Source organism: Nerophis ophidion, linkage group LG16 (assembly GCF_033978795.1).
Source record: "Nerophis ophidion isolate RoL-2023_Sa linkage group LG16, RoL_Noph_v1.0, whole genome shotgun sequence".
In the NCBI taxonomy this organism is placed as follows: domain Eukaryota; kingdom Metazoa; phylum Chordata; class Actinopteri; order Syngnathiformes; family Syngnathidae; genus Nerophis; species Nerophis ophidion.
The window spans coordinates 17,798,932-17,826,417 of record NC_084626.1 but is presented as its reverse complement, the minus strand read 5'-3'; the positions used below and the strand labels follow the sequence as shown (position 1 = coordinate 17,826,417).

The 27,486-nt window shown below is 39.4% G+C and overlaps 1 protein-coding gene across 1 annotated transcript; it reads left to right on the top strand.

Moving 5' to 3' along the window:
* Positions 1-375: 375 nt before the first annotated feature.
* Positions 376-27,339, top strand: mcm2 (minichromosome maintenance complex component 2). The gene is made up of 20 exons (XM_061874438.1): positions 376-527; positions 4,062-4,243; positions 4,310-4,482; positions 7,392-7,522; positions 7,600-7,738; positions 7,801-7,898; positions 9,516-9,637; positions 10,974-11,181; positions 11,255-11,389; positions 11,461-11,652; positions 14,763-14,856; positions 14,966-15,044; positions 22,779-22,950; positions 23,019-23,145; positions 23,241-23,353; positions 26,190-26,354; positions 26,422-26,496; positions 26,571-26,753; positions 26,830-26,985; positions 27,135-27,339. The coding sequence occupies exons 1-20, from the start codon at positions 522-524 to the stop codon at positions 27,243-27,245; spliced, it is 2,661 nt and encodes an 886-aa protein (XP_061730422.1). The 5' UTR covers positions 376-521; the 3' UTR covers positions 27,246-27,339.
* Positions 27,340-27,486: the final 147 nt, after the last annotated feature.

Genomic DNA, 27,486 nt, shown 5'->3' with positions numbered 1-27,486 from the left:
GTACATTGCACGTCCTGTCTGTAGTTTAACAACAACACAGCAAACGAAATAATGACACGACACAAACCTGTTTTTTTTATTCATGGCCGCATTCATCGCCGAAAGCACTACTTTGAGGTAATTAGGAAAGATTACAAAACGTATCACCTTCTGTTCCACAAAATTGATCTGAGTGGTGAATTGAACAAAAAGGTGACCCTATACAACAGTAACTATTGTGTCGGTGTTCTGTCTTTTTATAATGAAATATTTACTTCCATTCTAAACACTGCTCTCCCACTGGCTTTCAATGGTACTGCAACAACTCGTCAGGGCCCGACCACAAGCTGACGTAAACGTCCTGCCCATAGTCCCGCCTATTTAGGTCATTTTGACCAATCGGAAGTCACAACGTCAATTACTACTTAAATATGCATTAGAATTCGCGGGCTTTCTGTACCTCGTGACTTCTACTGGCGCGAAAGACTGGAGAGTGCAGGAAAAAGTCTGAGCTCCAAAACGCAGAAAAGCAGACGAGAACAATGGCGGTGAGTTAATTCAGCTTTTTTCGAAGTAATTTCACCACTGAAGCAGCCCGCTAATGATTTGTTTTGTGACGAACTTGGATCGCGTCTTTTAGAGTTTATTGTCGTCAATAAATAATACTAACATGATTGAGGTCAAATCCTATGAAATTGGAAGTCATTCAAGTATGTTCATTAATGTAAATCCATGTGTGAACGTTGGTTCGAATGCGTTAATGCGCTCATCTCAACCTGCGTTTGATCTTCAATACTGGCATGTGGTGTGGAGTCACAATACATTGCCCTGGACACTTCATTAGGTACACACTCATGATTTTCAGTATTAAACATCACAAAGACAGTCAATCTATTACTTATTGACAGTATTTAGCGGCCAGATTGCTACATTCGTTTCTATTTTTTAACCAGAGGTGGGTAGAGTAGCCAGAAATTGTATTCAAGTAAGAGTACTGTTACTTTAGAGTAGGGGTGTCAAACTCAAATACAGAGTGGGCCAAAATTTAAAACAGAACAAAGCCGTGGGCCAAGGTTGAATAAATTAACCTTTTAATAGGGATCCAAACAAGTTTTGCATTGAATATTGAACAAGTAAGGTTTATATAACTGTATAGTGACATGCAAAGTCGAGTTTCAAATTATCAATCCATCCATTTCCTACCGCTTGTCCCTTCTGGGGCCGCTGGAGCCTTTCTCAGCTGCATTCAGGCGGAAAGCAGGGTACACCATGGACAAGTCACGATCTCATCACAGGGCCAACACAGATAGACAACATTCACACACTAGGGCCAATTTAGTGTTGCCAGTCAACCTATCAATAATAATTAAAAAATATCAATGGCATATCAAATAAAATGTAAATAAAAATTGGGGGGCGGGCCGGGTTTAGTGGTAGCAGGGGTGTATATTGTAGCGTCCGGAAGAGTTAGTGCTGCAAGTGGTTCTGGGTATTACGTGTGTTACTGTGCAGACGTTCTCCTGAAACGTGTTTGTCATTCTTGTTTGGTGTGGCTTCACTGTGTGGCGCATATTTGTAACAGTGTTAAAGTCGTTTATACGGCCACCCTCAGTGTGACCTATATGGCTGTTGACCAAGTATGCATTGCATTCATTCGTGTGTGTTAAAGCCGCAGATATTATGTGACTGGGCCGGCACGTTGTTTCTATGGCGGAAAAGCGGACGTGACAACAGGTTGTAGAGGACGCTAAAGGCAGTGCCTTCGAGGCACGCCCCCAATATTGTCGTCCAAGTGGAAATCGGGAAAATTCGGAAGAATTGTTGCCTCGGGAGATTTACGGGAGGGGCAGTGAAATTCGGGAGGGTTGGCAAATGCGTGGTTATAGCGGCACTGCCCCTGTATAACACCGGCGGGCCAGGTCTAATCTTAATTTGATATTACCTCAAGGACCAAATGAAATTACATGGCGGGCCAAATTTGGTCCACGGGCCAGAGTTTGACACCCATGCTTTAGAGATTTATTACTCAAGTAAAAGTAAGGAGTAGTCACCCAAATATTTACTTGAGTACAAGTAAAAAGTATGTTGTGAAAAAGCTACGCAAGTACTGAGTAAACCTGTTCGTTTATTGATGACGGCAACAAGTAATGCACAAAAACATAAAAATAGCAATGAACAAATTCAGAGCCAGGAATATCTCTTAAGCAACTAAAACAATAATATATATATATATTAAATAATATATATTTGGTTTTACACTGTATTGAAAAAAAAATAGAAAAACATTTTTACCTTTGCAACCTCATTATACTATTGGCTAAGTTTTATATTCATAACTGTAAGTTTCTCATACCCGACCATTTTTTTTGTGCCTTTAAAAAAGATTTAAAACTCTACATTAAAACAGTCTACCTCTAACAACCAAAAAGCTGTGAAAACGATGATGCTGTGTTCCGAATTTAAGTTATTTACTGAGATTGAGTGAGCCTATGGCTTTGCACTTTGTTGAATTTATACATATATATTTTTTGCATTCTATTTCAGTTACTTTGAGTTTACAACCCCCTGGCGCTGTTTTGTACGGTTTTTATACTGTTTTGTACTGTTTTTATACTAACTTTGATTATTATTTTCAACTGTTTATAAATGTTGAAATTAATAGATAAAGGTTTATTAAAACAAAAAAGTGCAGTTTTTCATTTGACCGCCTGGCTCTGTTTGATTGGTGAAACGGAGTCAAACATCGCCAGTGACTGCATTTGATTGGTGAAACGGAGTCAAACGTCACCAGTGACTGTATTTAATTGTTGAAACGCAGGCATGTGATGGATCCTACTTTGAAGGTCTGTCTGACAAAACAAAACAAAGCGTGCATTAACAGATGGATAAAAATCGGTACCTGAATGTAGCGAGCTGAATGTAGATAAATGGAGCGGAGTAAAAGTAGCGTTTCTTCTCTATAAATACACTCAAGTAAAAGTATGTTGCATTAAAACTACTCTTAGAAGTACAATTTATCCTAAAAGTTACTCAAGTAGATGTAATGAAGTAAATGTAGCGCGTTACTACCCACCTCTGTTTTTAACATATACAGTATCCCTAAATTGCAGCCAGATATGGTATCATCATAATATCTAATTTGGTTGGGTACTTAATGAAGTGCCCATTTAAGTGGCCCGCTTTTGCCTATTGGTACTCACTGTTGTGCATATGGTATCTGCGTGAGTCCCAAAAAATGTTAAATCAATCCGTGGAGACATTGCGAAGATATTTCTTGCCTTCCTTCATACTTCCTCACCTCCAAATGAGTGGTTTGGAATCTGGCCCTTGTTTGATGTCAGCTGATTGATTATATATGGTAGATTTTTACCCGTAGGGCTTTGCGGAAATCTGTAATTATAGTCCGATGATTTAGTCAAGCTAATTTTTTTTCTTATGTAATGATGTGAATTATATCTATATAGCGCTTTTCTCTAGTGACTCAAAGCGCTTTACATATTTAAAACCCAATATCTAAGTTACATTTAAAAGCAATGTGGGTGGCACTGGGAGCAGGTGGGTAATGTGTTTCCCAAGGACGCAACGGCAGTGACTAGGATGGTAGAATCGGGGATCAAACCTGGAACCCTCAAGTTGCTGGCACGGCCATTCTACCAACCGAGCTATACCGCCCCATATTATACCCAATACTGCTTGTTATCCTCTTTTTGTGGGGCAGACTGGCTCGTTCATGCACGTGCATCCTCCGCTCTTGCCATTTCTAACGCAAAAAAGTGTATAGTTTCAAACTTAATCTGTTTGTAAGGTTGAAAAGACGCAAACAAAATGGAGGAACGTAAATAAGACCGCTTACAAATCTGCGCATCCTGAGAAGACTTGTCAGAAAGCAGTTTGAAAACTGTCTGTAAAACATAATCTATGCAACATTTTTAACAAAGAACCACCATTACATGTTATGTAGACCACAAGGGTGGAATAAAATGATTTTAAGACCCCCTTTGAAAGAGTCTAGTCAAGTTGTTGCAGTTGTGAGGTTAAACGAGCTAAAAGAATGGCGGAAACATGTCATGTGATGTTGACAGGATTCATCAGAGTCACAGCACATGACCTCCAGGAGGGGAGACCTAACCTCCAGCCCAGGCAGAGACCTGCCCCCCTTCGAGGATGAATCAGAGGGTCTAATGGGAGATGGGAACCTGCCTGTAGAGGAGGAGGAGGAGGAGGACGGCGATGGAGAGGAGCTGATTGGGGACGGCATGGAGAGGTGAGGAATTGTTTGTCTGCCAGGAGGATGACAATAATTCTCATAGATGTTCTTCCGTGTGCGCAGGGACTACCGAGCCATCCCAGCACTGGATCAGTATGAGGCGGAAGGTTTGGACTTGGATGACGAGGATCTGTCTGAGATGTCTCCTGGAGCACGGGCGGCTGCTGAAGAGGCCATGAGGAGGAGGGATCGGGAGCAGGGCCTTAGTGGGCGGCTGAGGAGAGGACTGCTATACGGTGAGGACCCCTCTTCAGAGTTTTACTATATACTAAACATTCCAGAACATTCCTTAATACTGTAGACAACAAAATATTATCACCTAGTGTCCTACTAGGGATGTAGCGATAAATGGTACAAATTGCAGACAGTTAGTAATACCGTTTACATTTTTTATTACTGAAAACCGTATTTTAGGCAACACTGCTTACGTCCTGGAAACGGAAAACAACACCAACTTTTCTCTGAAACGGTACAATATTATTAGGGCAGTGGTTCTTAACTTTGTTGGAGGTACTGAACCCTACCAGTTTCATATGTGCATTCACCGAACCCTTTAGTGAAAAATATATATTTTTTCTAATTCAAGACAAAGTTATGTTTTTTTTTTTACAGCTACACGATATGAACCGTGCATGAACGTGCACCCTTATTCAAAGAACAAAACCAACACAGTGCATGAACTCATAACAAATTACACACCTGCAAATCAGTTTGACTTCTGCTGTTGCCGTATCCATAATATGCCGATAAGGAGAAGTTTTTATGTACCCGATGAGTCGGGTGTGGCTTGACTGCCGCGGCGGAGGCTCCACCGAACCCCTGAGGCCGACTCACCAAACCCTTAGGGTTCGATCGAACCCAGGTTAAGAACCACTGCCCTAATGTCCAAAAGAGAAAAATAAAACTTAAATGTTTAAAATGAGGTGGCAATAATGTTTAGGATAAACTCACTTACTGTCATTGAACACAAACGTAATGCTAAAATTTTCTAATCATGTTATTACTACAATCAAAGATGTGTGTGTGTGTGTGTGTGTGTATATAGATAGATAGATAGATAGATAGATGGATAGATAGATAATTTCAGTAAGTGTTTTTAAAGTGACAATATAAACAAGTAAAACAATTATATTCTTGTTAGTGTCTTTCAACTTTTTAACTTCAGACTCCCCTGTTGTCGACATCTTATATAATTTGCAAAATGGTGAATCTTTGAAAAGTTAGCTGACATTTTAACGTTTAAGAATGTTAATACCCCACAAATTGATGCTTGGCGTCCAATATATTTTCCGGGTGGTGGTTTATCAAGTAGCTTTTGTGTTCTTTGCAGTGCAGTGTCACCAAAATATATTTTTTTGTTCCCGATGCCGCCTGGCACATTTTCTACTTAAAACATGGATAACAAATCCAAAATAAACCACTGTTGATTCAATTATATTGAGAAAAAAATGTGGGTTAAAACATCACAACTTCTGAGCGGCTTTATGTGTCGTCTTGGAAAGACTCCAGTCGAAGGCGGCAGTTTTGCCTTGCAGTACGCAGACCAAAGAGGTTGTGTTTTGGCCAGGGTCTGTCTGTCTGTTTGCAACATAACTCAAAAAAGTTATGAATAGATTTTAATTAAAACTTTAGGAAATTTCCCCCAAAAATAATGTCTCTCTCTCTCTCCTTTACAACCTCCCACACACGGACCTCGCACTACACAGGGAATTTGCGAAGATGTAGTTTACTTCCAGATAGGGCTATACGGTATACCGGTTCTGGTATAGTGTCGCGGTACTAATGATTCACAGACGGTACTATACGCTGTTTGAAAAGTCCCTGTTACCCATTTTCTTTTCTTTTGTTTTTTTTACGGGCATGACGGCGCGTCATCATGACATTGCTGGTTTTGCGAGCAGACGAGCATGTTCGACAGCGCATAATCACAGAGTACTTACAAGCAGACAGTGTGTGGACAGAAAAGGGAGAACGGACGCACTTTGGCTTAAAACTAACAATAAAGGTGAAGCTATAACACGAAAACGGCCTCAGGAAGAGATCATTTAAGACATGGCTAGCTAGCTAGCGGCTAAAGTCCAGCCATAGTCTGCAGTGGTTTAGCTGCTTCTAAATCACTATTCCTGGTCTCCATGGCGACAAATAAATTAAGTTTCTTACAAGTATCATCCCTGCAGGACAAGAAATAGCTAAATATGCTTCACTACACACTGTAGCTCACCGGTGTCAAAATGTAAACAAACGCCATGGGTGGATCTACACCTGACATCCACTGTAATGATACCAAGTACAGGGATGTATCTAGTTGATACTACTGTGATAACATCGATATTTTTCAGTATCACAAAATCTTTTTTTGTTTTGTAAAATTTATATTATGTTTATAAACTCAGTAAATATGTCACTGGACACATGAGGACTTTGAATATGACCGATGTATGACCCTGTTATGACGTGGTATCGGATTGATACCCAAATTTATGCTCTCATCCAAAACTAATGTAAAGTATCGAACAGAAGAATAAGTGATTATTTCGTTTTAATAGAAGTGTACATAGAACATGTTAAAAAAAATAGCAAGTAAGCGGATATTAACAGTGAATGAACAAATACATTATTATTGTCCTTAATAATACTGACAAAATAATAGAATGATAAATGACACAATATGTTATAGCATATGTCAGGAGCTAAATTAGGAGCCTTTGGTTGTTTACTTACTAATAAAAGACAAGTTGTCTTGTGCGTTCTGTAATTTATTTAAGGACAAACTGGCAATAAGAAACATGTAAGATTGTTTATTAAAATGAAGCCAATAATGCAATTTTTTGTGGTCCCCTTTATTTAGAAAAGTACTGGAAAGTATTGAAATATATTTGGTACCGGTACCAAAATTTTGGTATCGGACAACAGTACGTCCAGACTGGCCAGTTCAAAAGTGCCAAGAAAAAAACTACACTGGCCCAGTTTTCATTTTATACCATCACACATCGCGGTATTATTGCGATTATTTTGATGCCAAAATACCCTAGTGTTTATAATACCGTTAAATCCCGACTTATTATGGATAAATGTTGTAGAATGTGTAACATGAGCAGACGTCCATGAAAGCCAAACAAATGGTCTTGGAATTTTTGCTTCTTAGACAGCGAAGACGAGGACGACGAGCGGCCGGCGGCGCGACGGAGGCGCCTGGCCGAGCGGGCGGCAGAGGGCACAACAGAAGGCGAGGATGAGGAGATGATAGAGAGCATCGAGAACCTGGAGGACATGAAGGTTTGTCTGTGCACGTGAAAGTGTCCTCGCCCGCTCGTCGACGACCCCGACTGACACGCTTCTTACCCGGCTTGCAGGGTCACACGGTAAGGGAGTGGGTGTCCATGGCCGCTCCCCGGCTCGAGATCTACAATCGTTTTAAGAACTTCCTGCGCACGCACGTGGACGAAAGCGGCCACAACGTGTTCAAGGAGAAGATCAGCGACATGTGCAAAGGTAGCTCATCTCTAGTGTGTGTGTGAGCGTGTCCTGTACATTCTGCTAATGTGTGTGTGCAGAGAACAAGGAGAGTCTAGTGGTCAACTATGAAGACCTTGCAGCCAGGGAGCATGTGCTCGCTTACTTCCTACCTGAAGCTCCCACTGAGATGTTAAAGGTGATCAAGATCATGAAATAATGTCAAAAATGTCACTTTCAAGCTGCTATGCGTCAGGCGCGGTAGAAGCTTAGAAGGCAATCCAAATACCCGCGATCATTGAAACCCTCCAGCATAAACTGTGCGGATGTTCTCCCGAGATGTGTTTGTCATTCTCGTTTGGTGTGGATTCACAGTGTGGCGCATATTTGTAACAGTGTTAAAGTTGTTTATACGGCCACCCTCAGTGTGACCTGTATGGCTGTTGACCAAGTATGCATTGCATTCACTTATGTGTGTCTGTTAAAGTCGCATATGATGTGTGACTGGGCCGACACGCTGTTTGTATGGAGGAAAAGCAGACGCTAAAGGCAGTGCCTTTTAAGGCACGCCCCCAATATTGTTGTCCGGGTGGAATTCAGGAGAAATTCGGGAGAATGGATGCCCCGGGAGATTTTCGGGACGGGCACTGAAATCTGGGAGTCCCCCGGAAAAATCGGGAGGGTTGGCAAGTATGACGATAGGCAAAATTAAAAAACAGTGCAGTATCCCTTTTAAAGAAAGTGTTTTTTTTACCATTTAACATCTATTGCTGTTCTCTGTTTGACTAATTTTTCTTGATCAAAGTTGTAGTAACATCCAACACTACAAATTATTAAAAGTTTTGTTAACGGCCAATACTCAAGGCTACAATATTGATATTGTAGCATAAGTGAAAAAGTTGTATTGGGACACCCCTATACTTTACCAAAGTTGTTTTGTCATTTGGAGGTAAATAAACACCCAAGTCCCTCATTGCAAAAACTGAAATCTAAGTAAGATGAAATATCTCAAATAAGGGTGATATTTGCTTATTCTCTGTCTGATCTTCTCACTAAGCAGATTTTATGTTAGTGTTTTACTTGTTTTAAGGGTTTTGGTCCTAAAAGATTTCAGTAAGATATTACAGTTTGTAGCTGAGATTTTATGACCTATATTGAGTAAAACATGCTTGTAACTAAAATGTCAACTTTTGCAAAGCTGTGTCGTCAACACTCACAAGTATAAAAATACTTTTTTAAAGTAATAATTTTTCATCTCAAGCATGAAAAAAAAATAATCATGATGCAGAGCGCATATCATTATGTCAAGATAATGGCACTGGCATTTACGTATGTAAGAATTTTTTCATCATATTGGGCAAAAAGGTCTAATTTTTTTTTTTTTTCAACCAAAAAAACTGCACTTGTTATTAGTGAGAATATACTTATTTTAAGGTATTTTTGGGTTCATTAAAGGTTAGACTTGTTTTGGAAAGTCTTCACATGCCAAATTTTCTTGTTCTATTGGCAGATAATTTTGCTTAGTTCAAGTAAAATACCCCAAATTTTTGTTTTGTTTTTCTTGTTTTTGAACACTGACTTTTTGCAGTGCTTACGCTGAACACACAACATTGCCTGTTTTTTTTTTAACCTTTCGTTTGCAAAGATCACTCCTGCCAATCAATCACAAGCTTTCAATTCCGCCCAAATTCATCATAAGGACAATATGAACATTGTCTTCACGTAAAGATTGTCACTGTCGTCTGTTTCCAGGCGCTTCGTGTAGCATAGTTTTTCTTGTTGCCACGTTAACCTGATTGTTCCTCTCATGTGTCAGGTGTTTGACGAGGCGGCTAAAGAAGTGGTTTTGGCTATGTACCCCAAGTATGACCGCATCGCACACGAGATCCACGTGCGCATCTGCAACCTGCCTCTGGTGGAGGAGATCCGCTCGCTCAGGTACCACACTGCGAAAACAGCCATACGTGAAACTGAGGGATGTAATGAGAAACAATATAGTGATAAACCACGGTGAAACTCCCCATGGTTAGTATTATAATTACAGTTTTAAATAACGATCATAAAACCGTGATTGATAACACATAGATTAACTCTTAGCACAGAACAATCGATCGATACCCGAGGCAATATGACAACAGGAAGTGAATTAGCGTGAAATCAAATAGAGGACATGACGTACTTGACACTGTTTTTTTTTCTTTAACATTAAAACTAAAACTTTAAAAATGAAAGCGGAAGAAAATAAACATATTTAAACACTCAAAATAAAAATAAAATGGCTCTGGTAGCAGGATAATATTGTATAACATATTTCTTCTGCCAATAACGTGTATTGTGTGGCTATTTTTTTTTTTTTTAATAAAACTTTGCTATGAGCATGTGAGAATATTTTGAACACATTCAACAATACCGTGACGATGATAACCGTGGTAATTTTGGTGTGAAAATAGGCCTTTTCCACCAAAACTTCAGGAACTTTAGGTTCCTGTTGAAGTGTCACAGGTTTGTGTTTCCACCACATTTCACAGTTCAAGGTAGTTTATGCAAATCAGGCTGATATTTCTACAACGATACCATGTAAACTGACAATATTAGGTCAGAGTTCTTTTACTAAAAGGTAAGAAAACTAAAAATGAAACTGCAAGAACCGCAGACTATAAAACAGACTAACATTATCTATCTCTGCTTTATTCACTCTTATTCAACTGTAAGAACTCCTGCACATACCGTTTGCACATACATTTTTGCACTTACATATTTGTATAAGTATACTGCATTTGTGGACCTAGTTTATTTAGTTTCTTAATTACATTTTATTTGAATATTTTTTCTCTTAATTGTCTTTGTGTTGTTTATCCAACTGTTTTTGTTAAGGCCAAATGCAACGCCATATTGGCCTCACTGATGCACTGCTTGAATGACAATAAAGAATTGAATGTGTAGAAACAACAACATTTAATGGGAAAAAGCAACATAGTGAAGTGAATTATATTTTATATAGCACTTTTCTCTAGTGACTCAAAGCGCTTTACATAGTGAAACCCAATATATGTTACATTTACACCAGTGTGGGTGGCCCTGGGAGCAGGTGGGTAAAGTGTCTTGCCCAAGGACACAACGGCAGTAACTAGGACTGCGGAAGCGGGGATTGAACCTGGAACCCTCTAGTTGCTGACACGGCTGCTCGACAAATCGAGCTATACCCCCATTAGACATGCATGCAGTTTGTGGTCTGAAATCTGAAAGAAAAGACAACCCTTTTCTTCTCCTGCAGGCAGCTGCACCTGAACCAGCTGATCCGCACCAGCGGGGTGGTGAGCAGCTGCACCGGCGTACTCCCGCAGCTCGGCATGGTCAAGTACAACTGCAACAAGTGCAACTTTGTGCTGGGCCCCTACTTCCAGTCTCAGAACCAAGAGGTGAAGCCTGGGTCGTGTTCGGAATGTCAGTCCCAAGGACCCTTCGAGATCAACATGGAGGAGGTAAACACTCTTCTTCCGGAAGCTTCGTCCACATCTCTGCTGCTTTGTTCATTCAGCTGTGGTTCCCTTGCAGACGGTGTACCAGAACTACCAGCGCATCACCCTTCAGGAAAGCCCCGGAAAAGTGGCCGCCGGACGCCTCCCGCGCTCCAAAGATGCCATCCTGCTAGCGGACCTGGTGGATAACTGCAAGCCGGGAGACGAGATTGTGAGTGGACGCCCTTGTGAGAAATCCAATCAGTCGTCTCGCTAACTTCAATTACTTTCTATTTTTTTAAGGAGCTGACGGGCATCTACCACAACAACTACGACGGCTCTCTGAACATGGCCAACGGCTTCCCCGTGTTCGCCACAGTCATTCTGGCCAACCACATCACTCGCCGCGACCAGGGCGTGGCCGTGGCCGAGCTGACAGACGAAGACGTCAAAGCCATTGTCGCCCTTTCCAAGGACGAATGCATCGGCGAAAGAGTGAGTCGAACGCACACACTCATCAGTGTTCCCTTTTCACGTTCGCATGCTCTAGTCTTTGTGCATGTTGGATTTGAATGTACTCTTTGGTACTGTTCTACCCCCTTTGTAATGCAGTTTGAAAAAACAGCACCATCTTGTGGTCAGATTTGCTCATTGCAGGTATCAAGATATTTCACTATATATTGTCTAAAAGTATCTCAATACCATCCATCCATCCATTTTATACCGCTTATTCCCTTTGGGGTCACAGGGGGCGCGGATACATATCTTTGCTACAATCGGGCGGAGGGCGGGGTACACCCTGGACAAGTCGCCACCTCATCGCAGGGCCAACACAGATAGACAGACAACATTCACACTCACGTTCACACACTAGGGCCAATTTAGTGTTGCCAATCAACCTATCCCCTGGTGCATGTCTTTGGAAGTGGGAGGAAGCCGGAGTACCCGGAGGGAACCAACGTAGTCACGGGGAGGACATGCAAACTCCACACAGGAAGATCCCGAGCCCGGGATTGAACCCAGGACTACTCAGGACCAGGGGCGTCACTAGACCTAATACTGTACTGGGGCACACCTGGGGCACAAATAATTCATGTGAGTGTGCAAAGCGCGGAAGCAAAAACATTTTTTAGCACTTATTTATCATAAAAAATACATAAATAGTGCTTTAAACTATGAAATCATATCAGATTATGTTGTATGGATCTTTGATTAACCACCTGAAATTAACTAATGCATTTGACCTACTTGTGCACTTTTTTACTCTAGACTTCTAAACTGCTACTGGTAAAAGCAAAAAGGAAGAGCAATGAATCTTTTTGAAATATTTATTGCAGTAATCATCTACAAATTTAACATCTCGTTTTCATTTTTGCAAAGTGGTCAATCACTCTGGACAGACATGGAAATATTACAGTAACTGTTATACAGTTGACCAGTGGTTCCCAACTGGTGGGTTGTGACATAAAAGTGGATTGTGTGTCATTTTCAGTGAGTCGCAGTCAGATGTGTGCATGGGAAAAAAAAAGGTTTGGGAGAAAAAAATCAAATTGTGGCAACAAAACCAGATAATTTTAGCCATTTTTCTAGTGACTGTTAGTGAGTATTTTAGCAAAAGGCAAACCGACTAACAAGTTGGAGGAGGACTCAGGACAGACATGGAAATATATTTTTTAAAAATCTAAATGGGGCAACAAAACCCGATATTTTCAGCCATCTTTCTGAAAACAAATACAGAAATGTTACTATTTTTTCTGGAAACAAAACCAGATGCTTTAGCTGTAGCCATTTTTCTGGTGACAAAACAAGATTATTTTAGTCAAAGTCACACCGATTAACAAGACAAGTCTACTGTGCTATTTTTCTGTGAAATAAACTTGAATGATTTAAAAAATTTGGCTCACGACTTGATGATATGGAAAAATGTTTTTCTTCCTGAAGATAAACCATTTGAGAAGCACTCAACTCACCCATGCTTACTCCAAATCATCATTGATGCAGAACCAGCAGACAATAACCAACATTATGTTTCATGTTCATTGGAAATTCCCCCGACAGCTCGTACAGCAAATGAATGTTTGTCTTGATACAAGGAATAACGTTAGCTAACTTAGCATCAACTTAAGACAATGATGTTGCCTAGCTAGCTACGACTTCACTTACATCTCTCATTCTTGCTGCGGGCGAATAACTTTCTTAAATCCATCTAGGAGTTACAGTTTGAGTCAAATCAAAATAATGTAATTAACAAATTGTTGTTGGCTAACGTTACCTACCTCACGCAGTGATTCGCATCCTCTCTCTCTCTCTCTCTCTCTCTCTCTCTCTCTCAACTGAAGTCTTGATCCACACGTGAATAAATTACCATATTAAATAGCCATGTGCTCATTGTTACGAATACAGTAGCAATCAATTACCATACTAAGTAATATCTTCGCTGTTTATGTTCTGTAGACTTAAAACTCTGAAGCGTTTTTTTTTATTGGTGAAATTTTCACTGGGGCACTGCAGATCAACAGTGGGCCATATGCCCCAGTGAAATATCTCTGGCGACGCCCCTGCTCCGGACCTTCGTATTGTGAGGCAGACGCACTAACCCCTCCTTTACCGGGCTGCCCGTATCTCAATACATTGCATTTAAATCAGTTAAAATCTGTTCAGTCCATGCTTGGACCTTCGAACTGAGCACAATTTTAACATGTAACAAGCCTTTATAATAAGAAAAAGCAAGGTTGAGAAAAATTGCAATAGCGTGCACTACAAACTACAGTACCGTGTTTTCCGGACTTTAAGCTGCACTTAAAATCATTTTTTTCCCTCAAAACTCGACAGTGCGCCTCATAACCCGGTGTGCCTAATGTTAGGAATAGGTTTGGTTGAGCTGACCCAACTCGAAAGCTGTTTTATTTGGTAAATGGGGTAATAAATGTGACCGTTAGATGGCAGTCACACATAAGAGATAAGTGTAGCCTGCACTATGATGGGTCTCATGTGAACAACACCAACATTTTAATTGCCATCCATCCATCCATTTCCTACCGTTTGTCCCGTTGGGGGTTGCTGGAGCCTATCTAAGCTGCATTCGGGCGGAAGGTGGGGCACAACCTGGACAAGTCGCCACCCCATCGCAGACATTTTAAATGTTCCATTAAAAATATAGAACATTACACACGGCGTTCCAAAATCCATCAAAATGTTTAAGTACTACTTTGGTAAGCTTTGAAACCGCATTGCTTGAAGGATTGTCGGCGCATTAAACATATGTATATTATTTTGGTGTGTGTATAAGGTAAGTTATATTATCTGGCGTTTTGCAATATTATGCAGAAGCAACTTTTCTTACCTTCTAGTACCTGCTGATCTGTATTTGGGATCTGCGTAATTACGCAATGCAGGAAGTAACTTTTTACTAATGGAATGCGCTATTCAAGAGAAAACTATATTAAAAAATATTAACACCAAATGCTGCAGCCCGTTTAGCCATTAGATTAGTTGGGCCTGGGGGATTTGGAACTGAAATGATGATGAATCTATTATGACTTGTCTAAGACAAAGAGGTTTAATGTTTAGACTGATGTCTTTCCACTTTTCTTCTCTGTGCTTAGATCTTTGCCAGCATGGCACCATCCATCTATGGTCACGAGGACATCAAACGAGCGCTCGCCTTGTCACTGTTTGGAGGAGAGCCCAAGAACCCCGGTAATTAAAAATGGTCATAATTACAGTAATAATAATTGCCAATGAGTTTTTTGACAATATTTTGAAAAAGCAAATAATCCTCTTTCTTTGTGACAATATTGTTGCTCAGGAGGTAAACACAGAGTGCGAGGGGACATCAACGTGCTGCTGTGTGGTGACCCTGGAACAGCAAAGTCTCAGTTCCTCAAGTACGTCTCTTACCGCTACTTACTGACCATTATTAATAAGAGTACATATTTTCATTAGGGATTTGTCCACAGCTGAGATTGTACCTCTGCCAGGAGGTGATATGATAATTATTTAGCAACCTAACTCAAAAAGTTATGGGCGGATTTTCATCAAACTTTCAAGAAATGTTAGAATGAAGGAATATGTGATTAGATTTTGGCGTTGAGCATGATCATTTCAATACTATAGTTTAGTCTTTATTAGAAGGGACAATGGTCAGTGGCCTAGTGGTTAGAGTCTCCGCTCTTAGATCGGTAGATTGTGAGTTCAAACCCCGGCCGAGTCATATCAAAGACTATAAAAATGGGACCCATTACCTCCCTGCTTGGCACTCAGCATCAAGGTTTGGAATTGGGGGTTAAATCACCAAAAACGATTCCCAGGGCGCGGCCACCACTGCTGCTCACTGTTCCCCTCACCTCCCAGGGGGTGATCAAGGGTGATGGGTTAAATGCAGAGAATAATTTTGCCACACCTAGTGTGTGTGTGACAATCATTGGCACTTTAACTTTAACAGAGACATTAAGCTCAAAGACGGATATGTTCTGCACCAGATTATCGCCAAATAGCTCATTTCCATTTGCAGTCCCTGGTTACCAAAATTAAAAATTTACAAAAACATTCAATGAAATTATACTATAGCATGTAATCAAATTAAGAAAAGTCATAAAATGCCGTCTCATTGACACATACTTATACATCGCAACCACTAAACCATATCCGAAACATGGTTTAATGAAGCAAAAGGCATAGATTTTGAGATAAAGGATTATAATTTAAACTATGTTAACAGAACAAATAAAATGGGTGGAGGAGTCGCTATGTACGTTCATAAGAAATATAAATACGAAATATTGGAAGACATGACTGTATCAGTAAATGATATAGTTGAATGCTTATCAATAGAAATCATTAATGAAAGGAAGAAAAATATCATAGTTAGCTGTATATACAGGTCACCAGGTTCAAATGTGGATCTATTTACTGAGTGGGCTGAAAAAACTTTCTCAGAAATAGGTAATAAAACAATATTTATTTGCGGGGATTATAATATTGAACTCATGAATCCAAATAACCACATAGCAGCAGAAAACTATATTAACAGGATGCACAGTATGAGTTTATACCCAACCATTACAAGACCGACTAGAATAGCATCGCACAATACAACCCTCATCGATAACATCTTCACAAATAATATGTAGTCTTCTAACATCAGTGGAGTAATGGTCTGTGACATAACCGGTCATCTGCCTGTATCCACAGTCTATAATGATGAGACCAGTACAGACCTGAATTCACAGCAAAAATATACTTACAAAAGAGTTAGAACAGAAGACTCTTTCAATCTATTAAATCAGGACCTAACAATGCAAAACTGGGATTGCGTATACAATAAAAAGGATGTGGATAGTGCCTTTGAATCATTTATAGATATGTATAATCAAAAATGTCCAATAAAAAAAATTAGAAACAACAACAAAACTTTAAAGTGCCCATGGTTAACCAAGGGTTTACAAAACGCTTGTAAAAAGAAAAACACTTTATATAGACAATTCATCAAATTAAGTAACGTAAAACCTGGCTCCAAAAATGAATATACAAAGGAACTGATTGAAGTCTCTGAACATAGATATAAAACATGTAAAAATAAATTGACTGATATAATAAGGACTAGTAAGAAATTATATTATACCAATCTATTAAATAGGAATAAGAACAACACTAAGGAGGTGTGGGGAATACTTAACACTATAATTAAAGGCAAATCAAAAAATAACTCGTATCCTAGCTATTTCACTGATAACAACCAAGATAATTATAATACGAATAATGTTGTGGAGAGTTTTAACAGTTTCTTTGTAAATGTCAGATCAGAATTGGCAGGCAAAATCCCTGATTATAGCAGCAATGAAATGGAGTCACTGATTGAAATGAATCCAATGAGTATGTTTCTGTTGGGAGTAACTGAAGAGGAAATAATAGATGTAATAATTGCAAAAATAAAACATCTACTGATTGTTTTGACATAGATATGACACTTGTGAAAAAAAAAACATACATTCCATCACCAAACCACTAACTTACATATTTAACCTGTCCTTCCAAACAGGACAATTTCCTAATAAAATGAAAATGGCAAAGGTGATACCAATATATAAAAATGGGAACAAACACATCTTCACAAACTACCGACCTATCTCTTTGCTCCCGCAGTTTTCCAAAATCTTAGAGAAATGATTTAACATTAGATTAGAGAAATTTATATGTAAACATAAGATAATTAATGAAAGTCAATACGGTTTTAGGACAGCAAGGTCAACATCTCTGGCAATAATTGATGCAGTAGAAGATATAACCAATAGCTTATATAGTAAGAAATATGCAGCTGGAATTTACATGGATCTGAGTAAAGCATTTGACACCATTAATCATCAAATATTACTGAAAAAATTATACAGATATGGAATAAGGGGAGTAGCTTTGACTTGGATAAGAGCTATTTAACACAAAGACAGCAGTTTGTGAGGATGGGCGAGTTTACATCTGGGCATTTGGACATTGCTTGTGGGGTTCCACACGGATCCGTTCTTGGTCCAATGTTATTTAACTTATATATCAATGACATTTTTACAGTATCAAATGTATTAAAATTAGTCATATTCGCAGACGACACAAATATTTTTTATTCAAACGATAATTATACAAAAAAAATTTCCACCCTAAATAATGAACTTGCAAAATTAGAAACATGGTTAGATATAAACAAATTATCCCTTAATTTAAAGAAAACAAAAGTTATGTTATTCGGCTATTCCAATCCAGGACCAGCAATAAATATAGATGGCGTGATTCTAGAAACGGTGTCAGAAATTAAATTCTTAGGTGTCACTATTGATAATAAATTATGCTGGAAACCACACATAAGACATATACAAAGCAAAATCTCCAAAACCATCTCTATTATCAATAAATCCAAATTCTTCTTAAATTACACAGCTGTGCATTTATTGTATTGTTCATTGGTCTTGCCATATCTAAATTACTGCATAGAAATCTGGGGCAACAACTACAAAACTTCACTACATCCCCGGGTTACACTCCAAAAATGTGCGATAAGAATTCTACACAAAGTGGGATATTGTGACCACACAAATATTTTATTTTTACAATCTAAATTATTAAAACTGCCTGATCTAGTTGATTTTAATACAGCTCAATTACTATTTAAAGCAAACAAAAAGGTTCCACCTGCCAATATTCAAAAACATTTCAAACACAGAGAAGGAGTTCATAATCTAAGGGGGTGTAGTATCTTTAATATTCCAACAGTAAGAACTACAAGGAAAAGTTTGTGTGTCTGTGCGTGGACCGAAACTTTGGAACGGATTGGATGTGGGGCTCAAGCAATGTTCAAATATCCATCAGTTCAAAACAAGATACAAAAAAATGGTATGGACAATGTATATGAATGTGAACATGGATGCCTAAGTGTTAAACTCCATCACTGGCTAATAATGAGTATTATTAATATTGTTGTTGTTGTTATTATCATCATCATTATCATCTTCATTATTTTCTATGTATTATTGTCATCATTTATTGTCATTGCTATTGATATTGTTCATATTGTTGTTATTATTATTGTTATCATTATCAATATTATTATTGTTTAGTCATAGTTGATATTATCATTATTATTGTTACTTCTATGACATCACCCAACTAGTTAAACTATATGAATTAGTATCAATAAGAGGAATACATTGAATTGTGTGTGTGTGTGTGTGTGTGTGTGTACAAACAATCCTATATGCAATTTGAGTAATACTAATTTTCTGCAAATGTAAAAACAAATATGAATTCTGACTAAAGAATTGGTGCCAATGGAAACTAAGAAAAGGGATTTGGGTACAATATCTGGAGTACAGGGCAGGCGAGTAGGGGATCTTATGTTCGTGGATAACTCCTCTGGCAGGGGGCTCCCCTTGTCTCTTTTAATGCACAGCATAGGACACATAGCAAGAGTGGTCCTCAGGTCCTGTTGATCAGGGGCAGTAGCTCCACAGCCACAGATCCACTATTAACCACTAATATCACAGTCAAAATGAAAGCTTGTTCCCATAGGCACCATAAACTGTTAATAATGTTTAGACAATAGTGTATATTATATATACTATTATATTTATAGTATTTATATAGGTGTGTGTGTGTGTGTGTGTGTGTGTGTGTGTGTGTGTGTGTGTGTGTGTGTGTGTGTGTGTGTGTGTGTGTGTGTGTGTGTGTGTGTGTGTGTGTGTGTATTTTGGGTATATGCGTGTGTGTATGTATGTGATTATTTATATATATATATATATATGTATATGTATGTATGTATGTGTGTGTGTGTGTATATATATATATATATATATATTTATTTATTTATTTATGTATATATATATATGTGTGTGTGTGTATATATATATATATATATATATATATAAATATATATTTATGTATATATATATATATATATATATATATATATATATTTATCTATATATATAAATTGTATATATGTGTGTTGTGTACATATGTGTGTGTACATATGTATATATGTAAGTGTATGTGAATTTAAATGTATTTTATATAGACAATATATAGCAGCAACCACTGAATTGAATTATATTATATATATTATTGTATTATATATTGTATATATATATATATTGTATATGTATGGGGGTGGGACCTAATAAGTTTACTTCTTCCCACTCCCTTTTGAGCCAATCTGAACATCTACAAAAGATTAGTCACATGTAATGTTTTCAATGTAGGTGTAAAAATAATGTATCTATATATTTCTTTTGTATTTTATGTCATTCTCTTGTTTTGTTTGCATGGCTAAAAATAAACCATTCATTCATTCATTCACCTCTGTTACATCATCACACATAGACAATACATGCTCTCGTTCACATCCGTCATCATTTGTGAACAAAACAATGATTTTAATAGACACATCTCACAGTGCACAACAAAATGTTTTAATGCTTGAATATAATACATATTAAGTTGGCATGTCAGACATAGTGCCAACCTCAGTGACCATGTGAGCAGCTTTGATTGCTCCAAAGCCACCTTTTAAGTTCAATTGTGAATGATTGAATTAATCTGTTTAGACTTCTCAAGTTTGTTGTGATGTCGTTCCATTCCTTTATATGAAAAGGCTGATCGTGCAAAGAGGTTTTACATCTGGATATGCTACACTGCTCCCTGGTGGAGGCTCATTTCGTTCTAGTTGTCACAGCAGATAGAAACTGGACAAAGTGATTAAGTGGCGATAGTGCAGTGTTATTTAGGATTCGATGGGCCATTCAAATCTATGTAAAAAAATAAACACTATTTTACATAAAAATGTTGTAAATGTAAAGTTTTTACTGTAAAATCGACAGTCTACTTAAAACAATGTATATAATTAAAGGGGAACATTATCACAATTTCAAAAGGGTTAAAAACAATAAAAATAATTTCCCAGTGGCTTGTTTTATTTTTCGAAGTTTTTTTCTAAATTTTACATCTCCCGCTATATCCCTTAAAAAAGCTTTAAAGTGCTTGATTTTCGCTATTTGCGATGCGACTATCCATTTCCCTGTGACGTCATACAGTGCTGCCAATACAAACAAACAATGGCGGCTACCACAGCACGATATAGCGACATTAGCTCGGATTCAGACTCGGATTTCAGCGGTTTAAGCGATTCAACAGATTACGCATGTATTGAAACAGATGGTTGGAGTATGGCGGCAGATAGCGAAAACGAAATTGAAGAAGAAACTGAAGCTATTGAGCGAATAGCTATTGACGCTATTCGGCCATAGCATGGGTGTACCTAATGAAGTGGCCCATAGCATGGCTGCCTTATTAGCAGCGCCGGTAAAATGTGCGGACAAAACGATCAGGACTTTCGTATCTTGTGACACTGGAGCAACTTAAACCTGTCGATTGGTGTTTGTTTCGCATTAAATGTGGGTATCTAGTTTCAAATGTACATACAGCTAGCGTAAATAGCATGTTAGCATCGATTAGCGTCGCATGTTAGCATCGATTAGCTGGCAGTCACGCCGCGACCAAATATGTCTGATTAGCACATAAGTCAACAACATCAACAAAACTCACCTTTGTGATTTCGTTGACTTTATCCTTGCAAATGCATCTGCAGGTTATCCATACATCTCTGTGCCATGTCTGCCTTAGCATCGCCGGTAAAATGTGCAGACACTCCGGCACATTCATTGGGGGTCTGGCGGCAGATTTCTTGCCACTTTCACATCTTCAGGCCAGTGGTGCAACTTGAATCCCTCCCTGTTAGTGTTGTTACACCCTCTGACAACACACCGACGAGGCATGATGTCTCCAAGGTCCCAAAAAATAGTCGAAAAAACGGAAAAAAACAGAGCTGAGACCCGGTGTTTGTACTGTGAAAATGAAAATGGCGGCTGTATTACCTCGGTGATGTCACGTTCTGACGTCATCGCTTCAAGACCGATAAACAGAAAGGCGTTTAATACGCCAAAATTCACCCATTTAGAGTTCGGAAATCGGTTAAAAAATATATGGTCTTTTTTTCTGCAACATCAAGGTATATATTGACGCTTACATAGGTCTGGTGATAATGTTCCCCTTTAATTATGATATCCAGAGGCAAATTCATACATTATTCGCTGTTACAAGCGGCCCTCTGAATGATTGATTGAGACTTTTATTAGTAGATTGCACCGTACAATACATATTCCGTACAAATTACCACTAAATGGTAACACCCGAATAAGTTTTTCAACTTGTTTAAGTCGGGGTCCACATAAATTAATACATGTTACAAATATATACTAACAGCATAATACAGTCATCACACAAGTTAATCATCAGAGTATATACATTTAATTATTTACATTATTTACAATCCGGGGGGTGGGATATGGAGGGGGTTTGGTTTGGTTGATATCAGCACTTCAGTCATCGACAATTGCATAATCTGAGAAATGGACTTTGAAACAGTGTAGGCCTGACTTGGTAAAATATGTACAGCAAGTAGTGAACTTAGTGAGTTCAGAAAGCATAAAAACAAGTATATACATTTGATTATTTACAATCCAGGGAGGTGGGATGTGGAGGGGGGAGGGTGTTAGTCAAGGGTTGAAGTTGCCTGGAGGTGTTCTTTTAGTGCGGTTTTGAAGGAGGCAGCCAAAACTGCAATGTGGCCCTCAATGAAAACAAGTTTGACATCCCTGGTTTAAAGGGTGTTATTTTAGGTCTAGAATGTTATCATAATGTTAAACGTATTTAGAAGGTGGTAAACAGGGTTTTTTGCTCCCACTGTTTAAATATTGAATTTGTATTTCCTACTGCGTGGAAATGTATTTACCTGGAACGAATTAACAGCAAAAAAAACGTGGGTTTACTGTACACTGAACAAAACAAGAAAATGTAATTGTTACAAATAAAAACAAAAAAAATAGTATGTTATTTAACAATTAAATGAAATATATAACATTTGAAATGTGATTTTTTTTTTTTTTTTGTAATAAAGAGTCTGTATGATTTTTCCGTGTGTGTCCAGCCTTAAGGGAAACTGCAAAGTCGTCAATGTCTTTTTTTGTAGAAACCGTTAATGTTAGCTAAAGCGTTGATAGCGTACGTGTTTCTGTTTGCAGGTACGTGGAGAAGGTGGCAAGCAGGGCGGTGTTCACTACAGGTCAGGGCGCCTCGGCTGTGGGATTAACGGCCTACGTGCAGAGACACCCGGTCAGCCGCGAGTGGACGCTTGAAGCCGGCGCGCTGGTGCTGGCTGACCGCGGGGTCTGCCTCATCGATGAGTTTGACAAGGTAGGCAGAACCTCTTTGTCCGAGGCCCCCTTGTCGACGACACGCTATATGACTCTGTCGCTCTCCAGATGAATGACGCCGACCGCACCAGCATCCACGAGGCCATGGAGCAGCAGAGCATCTCCATCTCCAAAGCCGGCATCGTCACCTCGTTGCAGGCGCGCTGCACCGTCATGGCCGCCTCCAACCCCATCGGTAGCTTCTAGAAGCAACTCAAGCGTCAAAACCGTCAGACGCAGCCCTTGTGTTTGGACTGTTTATTATAACGGCCAGTGGGCGTGTCCTTCCAGGTGGCAGGTACGACCCGTCTCTGACCTTTGCTGAGAATGTGGACCTGACCGAGCCCATAGTGTCACGTTTCGATGTTCTGTGTGTCGTCAGAGACACTGTCGACCCAGTGCAGGTACGCACGCACGCACGCACGCACACACAAACTCATTTTCATTGGCGTGCAATAAAACGAACAGTTCCTCTAGTAATTAAATTAGCGAATGCGCCAATCTCCACAAATTTTGTCCAATGCCCTCAATTTTTGGCCAGTCAGCATCATTTCAGCCAACGGAATTTGTGTCTGAGCGGCGCTCACACATCAACTGTCTAATCAAAACATACTTTTTCTTCAGTAACAACATAGCTTTAAAATATACTGTTTAAAGTCTTTATTAATCAAATGACCAAATTAGCTCAGACCTATTTCCTGTTCCTGTCTAATGTGCTAAACCTTCTGGGTAATGTAGTATACATGCATTTGCTTCATAGTAGTGTTGTCCCGATACTAATATTTTGGTACCGGTACCAATATTATTTTCATACCTTTGTAAATAAAGAGGACCACAAAAAATCTTAGGGTACATTAAACATATTTTTCTTATTGCAAGTTGGCTCTTAAATAAAATGGTGAACATACTTGACTTGTCTTTTAGTGGTAAGCAAGCAAACCAATTTAGCTGCTGACATATGCAGTAACATATCGTGTCATTTATCATTTTATTATTTCGTCAAAATTATTAACTAAGAGGGGTATAAAATTAATTATTAATCTACTTGTTCATTTACTGTTAATATCTGCTTACTTTCTCTTTTTACATGTTCTATCTACACTTCTGTTAAAATGTAATAATCACTTATTCTTCTGTTGTTTTGACGCTTTACATTAGTTTTGGATGATACCACAAATGTGGGTATCAATCGGATACCAAGTAGTTCCAGGATCATACATTGGTCATATTCAAAGTCCTCATGTGTCCATGAACATGTTTCCTGAGTTTATAAACATAATATCAATCCCATCCATTTTCTACCGCTTATTCCCTTTGGGGTCGCAGGGGGGGCGCTGGTGCCTATCTCAGCTACAATCGGGCGGAAGGCGGGATACACCCTGGACAAGTCGCTACCTCATCGCAGTAAACATAATATAATTTTTTTTAAAAGAAAGATGTTGTGATGCCAAATAATATCGAAGTAATCAGAGTAGTATTGACTAGTTACATTCCTTTACTTGATATAATTACAGTGGATGTCAGGTGTAGATCCACCAATGGCGTTTGTTTACATTTTGACGGCGGTGAACTACGGTGTAGTGAAGCATGTTTAGCTATTCCTCGTCCTGCAGGGATGACACGTGTTAGAAACTTACTTTATTTGTCGCCATGGAGGCGAGGATTAGTGATTTAGAAGTAGCTAAAACACTGCCGACCGCGAATGGACATTCGCCGCTCACTAGCTAGCCATGTCTTAAAGCGTTATAACTTCACCTTTATCGTTAGTTTTAAGCCAAAATGCGTCCGTGGTCCCTTTTCTGTCTACACACTGTCTGCTTTCAAGTATTCCGTGATTGTGCGCTTCCGAACATGCTTGTCTGCTCGTAAACAAGCAACGACACAACGTGACGACGACGGGGGACCTGGGGGGGTGCACTGGTACTTTTCAGAGGCCGTAGGGTACCGAATATGATTACTTAGTATCGCGGTACTATACTGATGCACTATTTTATAGTTGACCTATATTTATTCAACATTCATTTATCCAGGGTAAGACAATCAAGAACAAAATTTCATTTGCAATGCTGACCTGGCAAAGAGACAGCATTTACAGTACATGTTAGAGATGTTAAAGTGAGACAATAATCCCTCATCATCCCTTATTTACCAACAAATGTATACGCTATAAATCGCTAACAGTTCACAAATGCTCTTAATGTCTGGGAGGAAATGTGTTGGGACATAAATGAACGTTTAAGATGGACAAAGACTTTTCAATTCTAAGAAATACACGGGGAATGTCAGTGACTTGTGGACGACTGGTAGCGTTTCTTTCTACAATTATAACCAACTATTGCTATTAGTTATAATACAAATAAAACAGTTAAGTAATTTGACAATGAGCTGAGAGTATGATCTAGTGCAGGGTATCAAAGGTACGGCCCATAAGGCCCGCGAACAGGTTTTATCCGGCCCACGGGATGAGTTTACTAAGTATAAAAATAATCCGAAATATTCGAATGAAAAAAACAGCTGTTCTAAATGTGTCCACTAGATGTCGCAATAGCAAATCTTTGTAGATGATGCTACATATGTAAAAAAAAATTAAAATAAACCACGTTAGTGCAACCGTCGAGGAAAATGAGAAAACTACATAAATAACATCCTGTAATTTGATTTTGATATGTTATTATCTCGATGGATTGAAAATTAACACCAATGAGTTGACTGAACATTATCACATGATTTATTCAGACAAATTAACTGCAATAAATACTAATAACCGCAACACGTTAGGGGAAAAACAACAACAACATTATGATTTGTACATTTTCAAATGTGCTTTTTTTTACAAAGAAAACAATCAGAAATTGTCTTTGTTTTTAAGCTATCGTGCCGTGATTTTACCAGTCCGGCCCACTTAGAAGTAGATTTTTCTCCATGTGACCCCCGATCCAAAATAAGTTTGACACCACTGACATATTGTCTACTTTTAAGTCTTTGGTATAAAACGAGTTAAACATCAATTCCTTATTTGTTTTAAAAATGTTGTGGCAATGCTGTGCTTTTTGCGGTGAAGGTTACAAGGAACACTTAAAAAAATTTCACCAAATCACAAGTTGAATAAATGTTACTGAAAAATAAGTCAACAATCAGAAAAGTCCTGGAGGGACTGAGTGAAGTTATTGTAGCAGCTTTTTTGTGGCGCCCCCAATTGGAGGCTCGATGAAAGGTTTTCTCTGTGTTCCTTGTGTGCAGGATGAGATGTTAGCTCGCTTTGTGGTGGGTTCCCACAAGAAGCATCACCCCAGCAACAAGGAAGGGGGCGTGGTTCTGGAGGAAGTGGTTCTGCCCAACACGTCGAATGTGCCGCCTGTTCCTCAGGACCTTCTGAGGAAGTACATCATCTACGCCAAGGAGAGGGTACGGTTTGTCCGTTGACCTGACAAATAACTGCGAGACGTGGCAATAATCATTAAGTCTTTTGCAGGTTCATCCCAAACTCAACCAGATGGACCAGGACAAGGTGGCTCGCATCTACAGTGACCTGCGCAAGGAGTCTATGGTGAGTCACACCCCCACGTTCCGGCGTTCCTCTTCAAAACCGGCCTTCTAACGGCCGCGCCCTGCTGCCAACAGGCCACTGGCAGCATCCCCATCACGGTGCGCCACATCGAGTCCATGATCCGCATGGCCGAGGCCCACGCCAAGATGCACCTGAGGGACTACGTGATCGAGGACGACGTCAACATGGCCATCCGCGTCATGCTGGAGAGCTTCATCGACACGCAAAAGTTCAGCGTGATGAGGAGCATGAGGAAGGTGCAATACAATACATCCGCCCAAAGACCGTCCCTGCAAGTTTGCGCTCTGGTCTTCACGGTGTTATCCTCCGCAGACCTTCGCCCGGTACCTGGCGTACCGCAAAGACAACAACGAGCTGCTGCTCTTCATCCTCAAGCAGCTGGTGGCTGAACAGGTAGCCTACCAGAGGAACCGCTACGGAGCTCAGAACGACACCGTGGAGGTGCCGGAGAAGGACTTGCAGGACAAGGCGAGTTCACTGTAAACATGTCTTTGCTAAATGACAAGATTATGTTGTGCTAATAAAACCCAAGCAAAACAAATGCTAAGCATTGCAGGTCAACTTGCTAACGTGTTTAAAACCTGATACTAAATGATGATGTCACTGTCCACCCCCAGGCCAGACAGATCAACATCCACAACCTGTCGGCCTTCTACGACAGCGAGCTGTTCCGCGGCAACCACTTCAGCCATGACGGCAAGAAGAAACTCATCCTTCAGCAGTTCTAAGAGGCGCCTCCGGAGTTGGAGCGCGTGTAAATACGTGTACATGTTACCTTTTTCTCAACTTCAACTGTTCCTAAATAAACTTGTCTTTGTTAAACAGCCTTTTGTCTTCCTACCTAACATTCAAAGCAGGGGTCCGCAACGTTTTCAGAAAAAAAAATTCTGCCTAACTGTCAGGTTCAAACACTGATGACATCTATTAAAACAGACAAGAAGCAAGGAATCATGCAGAGACGGAGTTCAA

What these genes read in the sequence shown, in the direction of transcription:
- mcm2 (XM_061874438.1), top strand. An exon ending in CTCCCACTGAGATGTTAAAG is followed by an intron (nt 7,899 to 9,515) that starts GTGATCAAGATC and finishes CTCATGTGTCAG; the next exon opens with GTGTTTGACGAGGCGGCTAA. An exon ending in TCATCTACGCCAAGGAGAGG is followed by an intron (nt 26,355 to 26,421) that starts GTACGGTTTGTC and finishes AGTCTTTTGCAG; the next exon opens with GTTCATCCCAAACTCAACCA.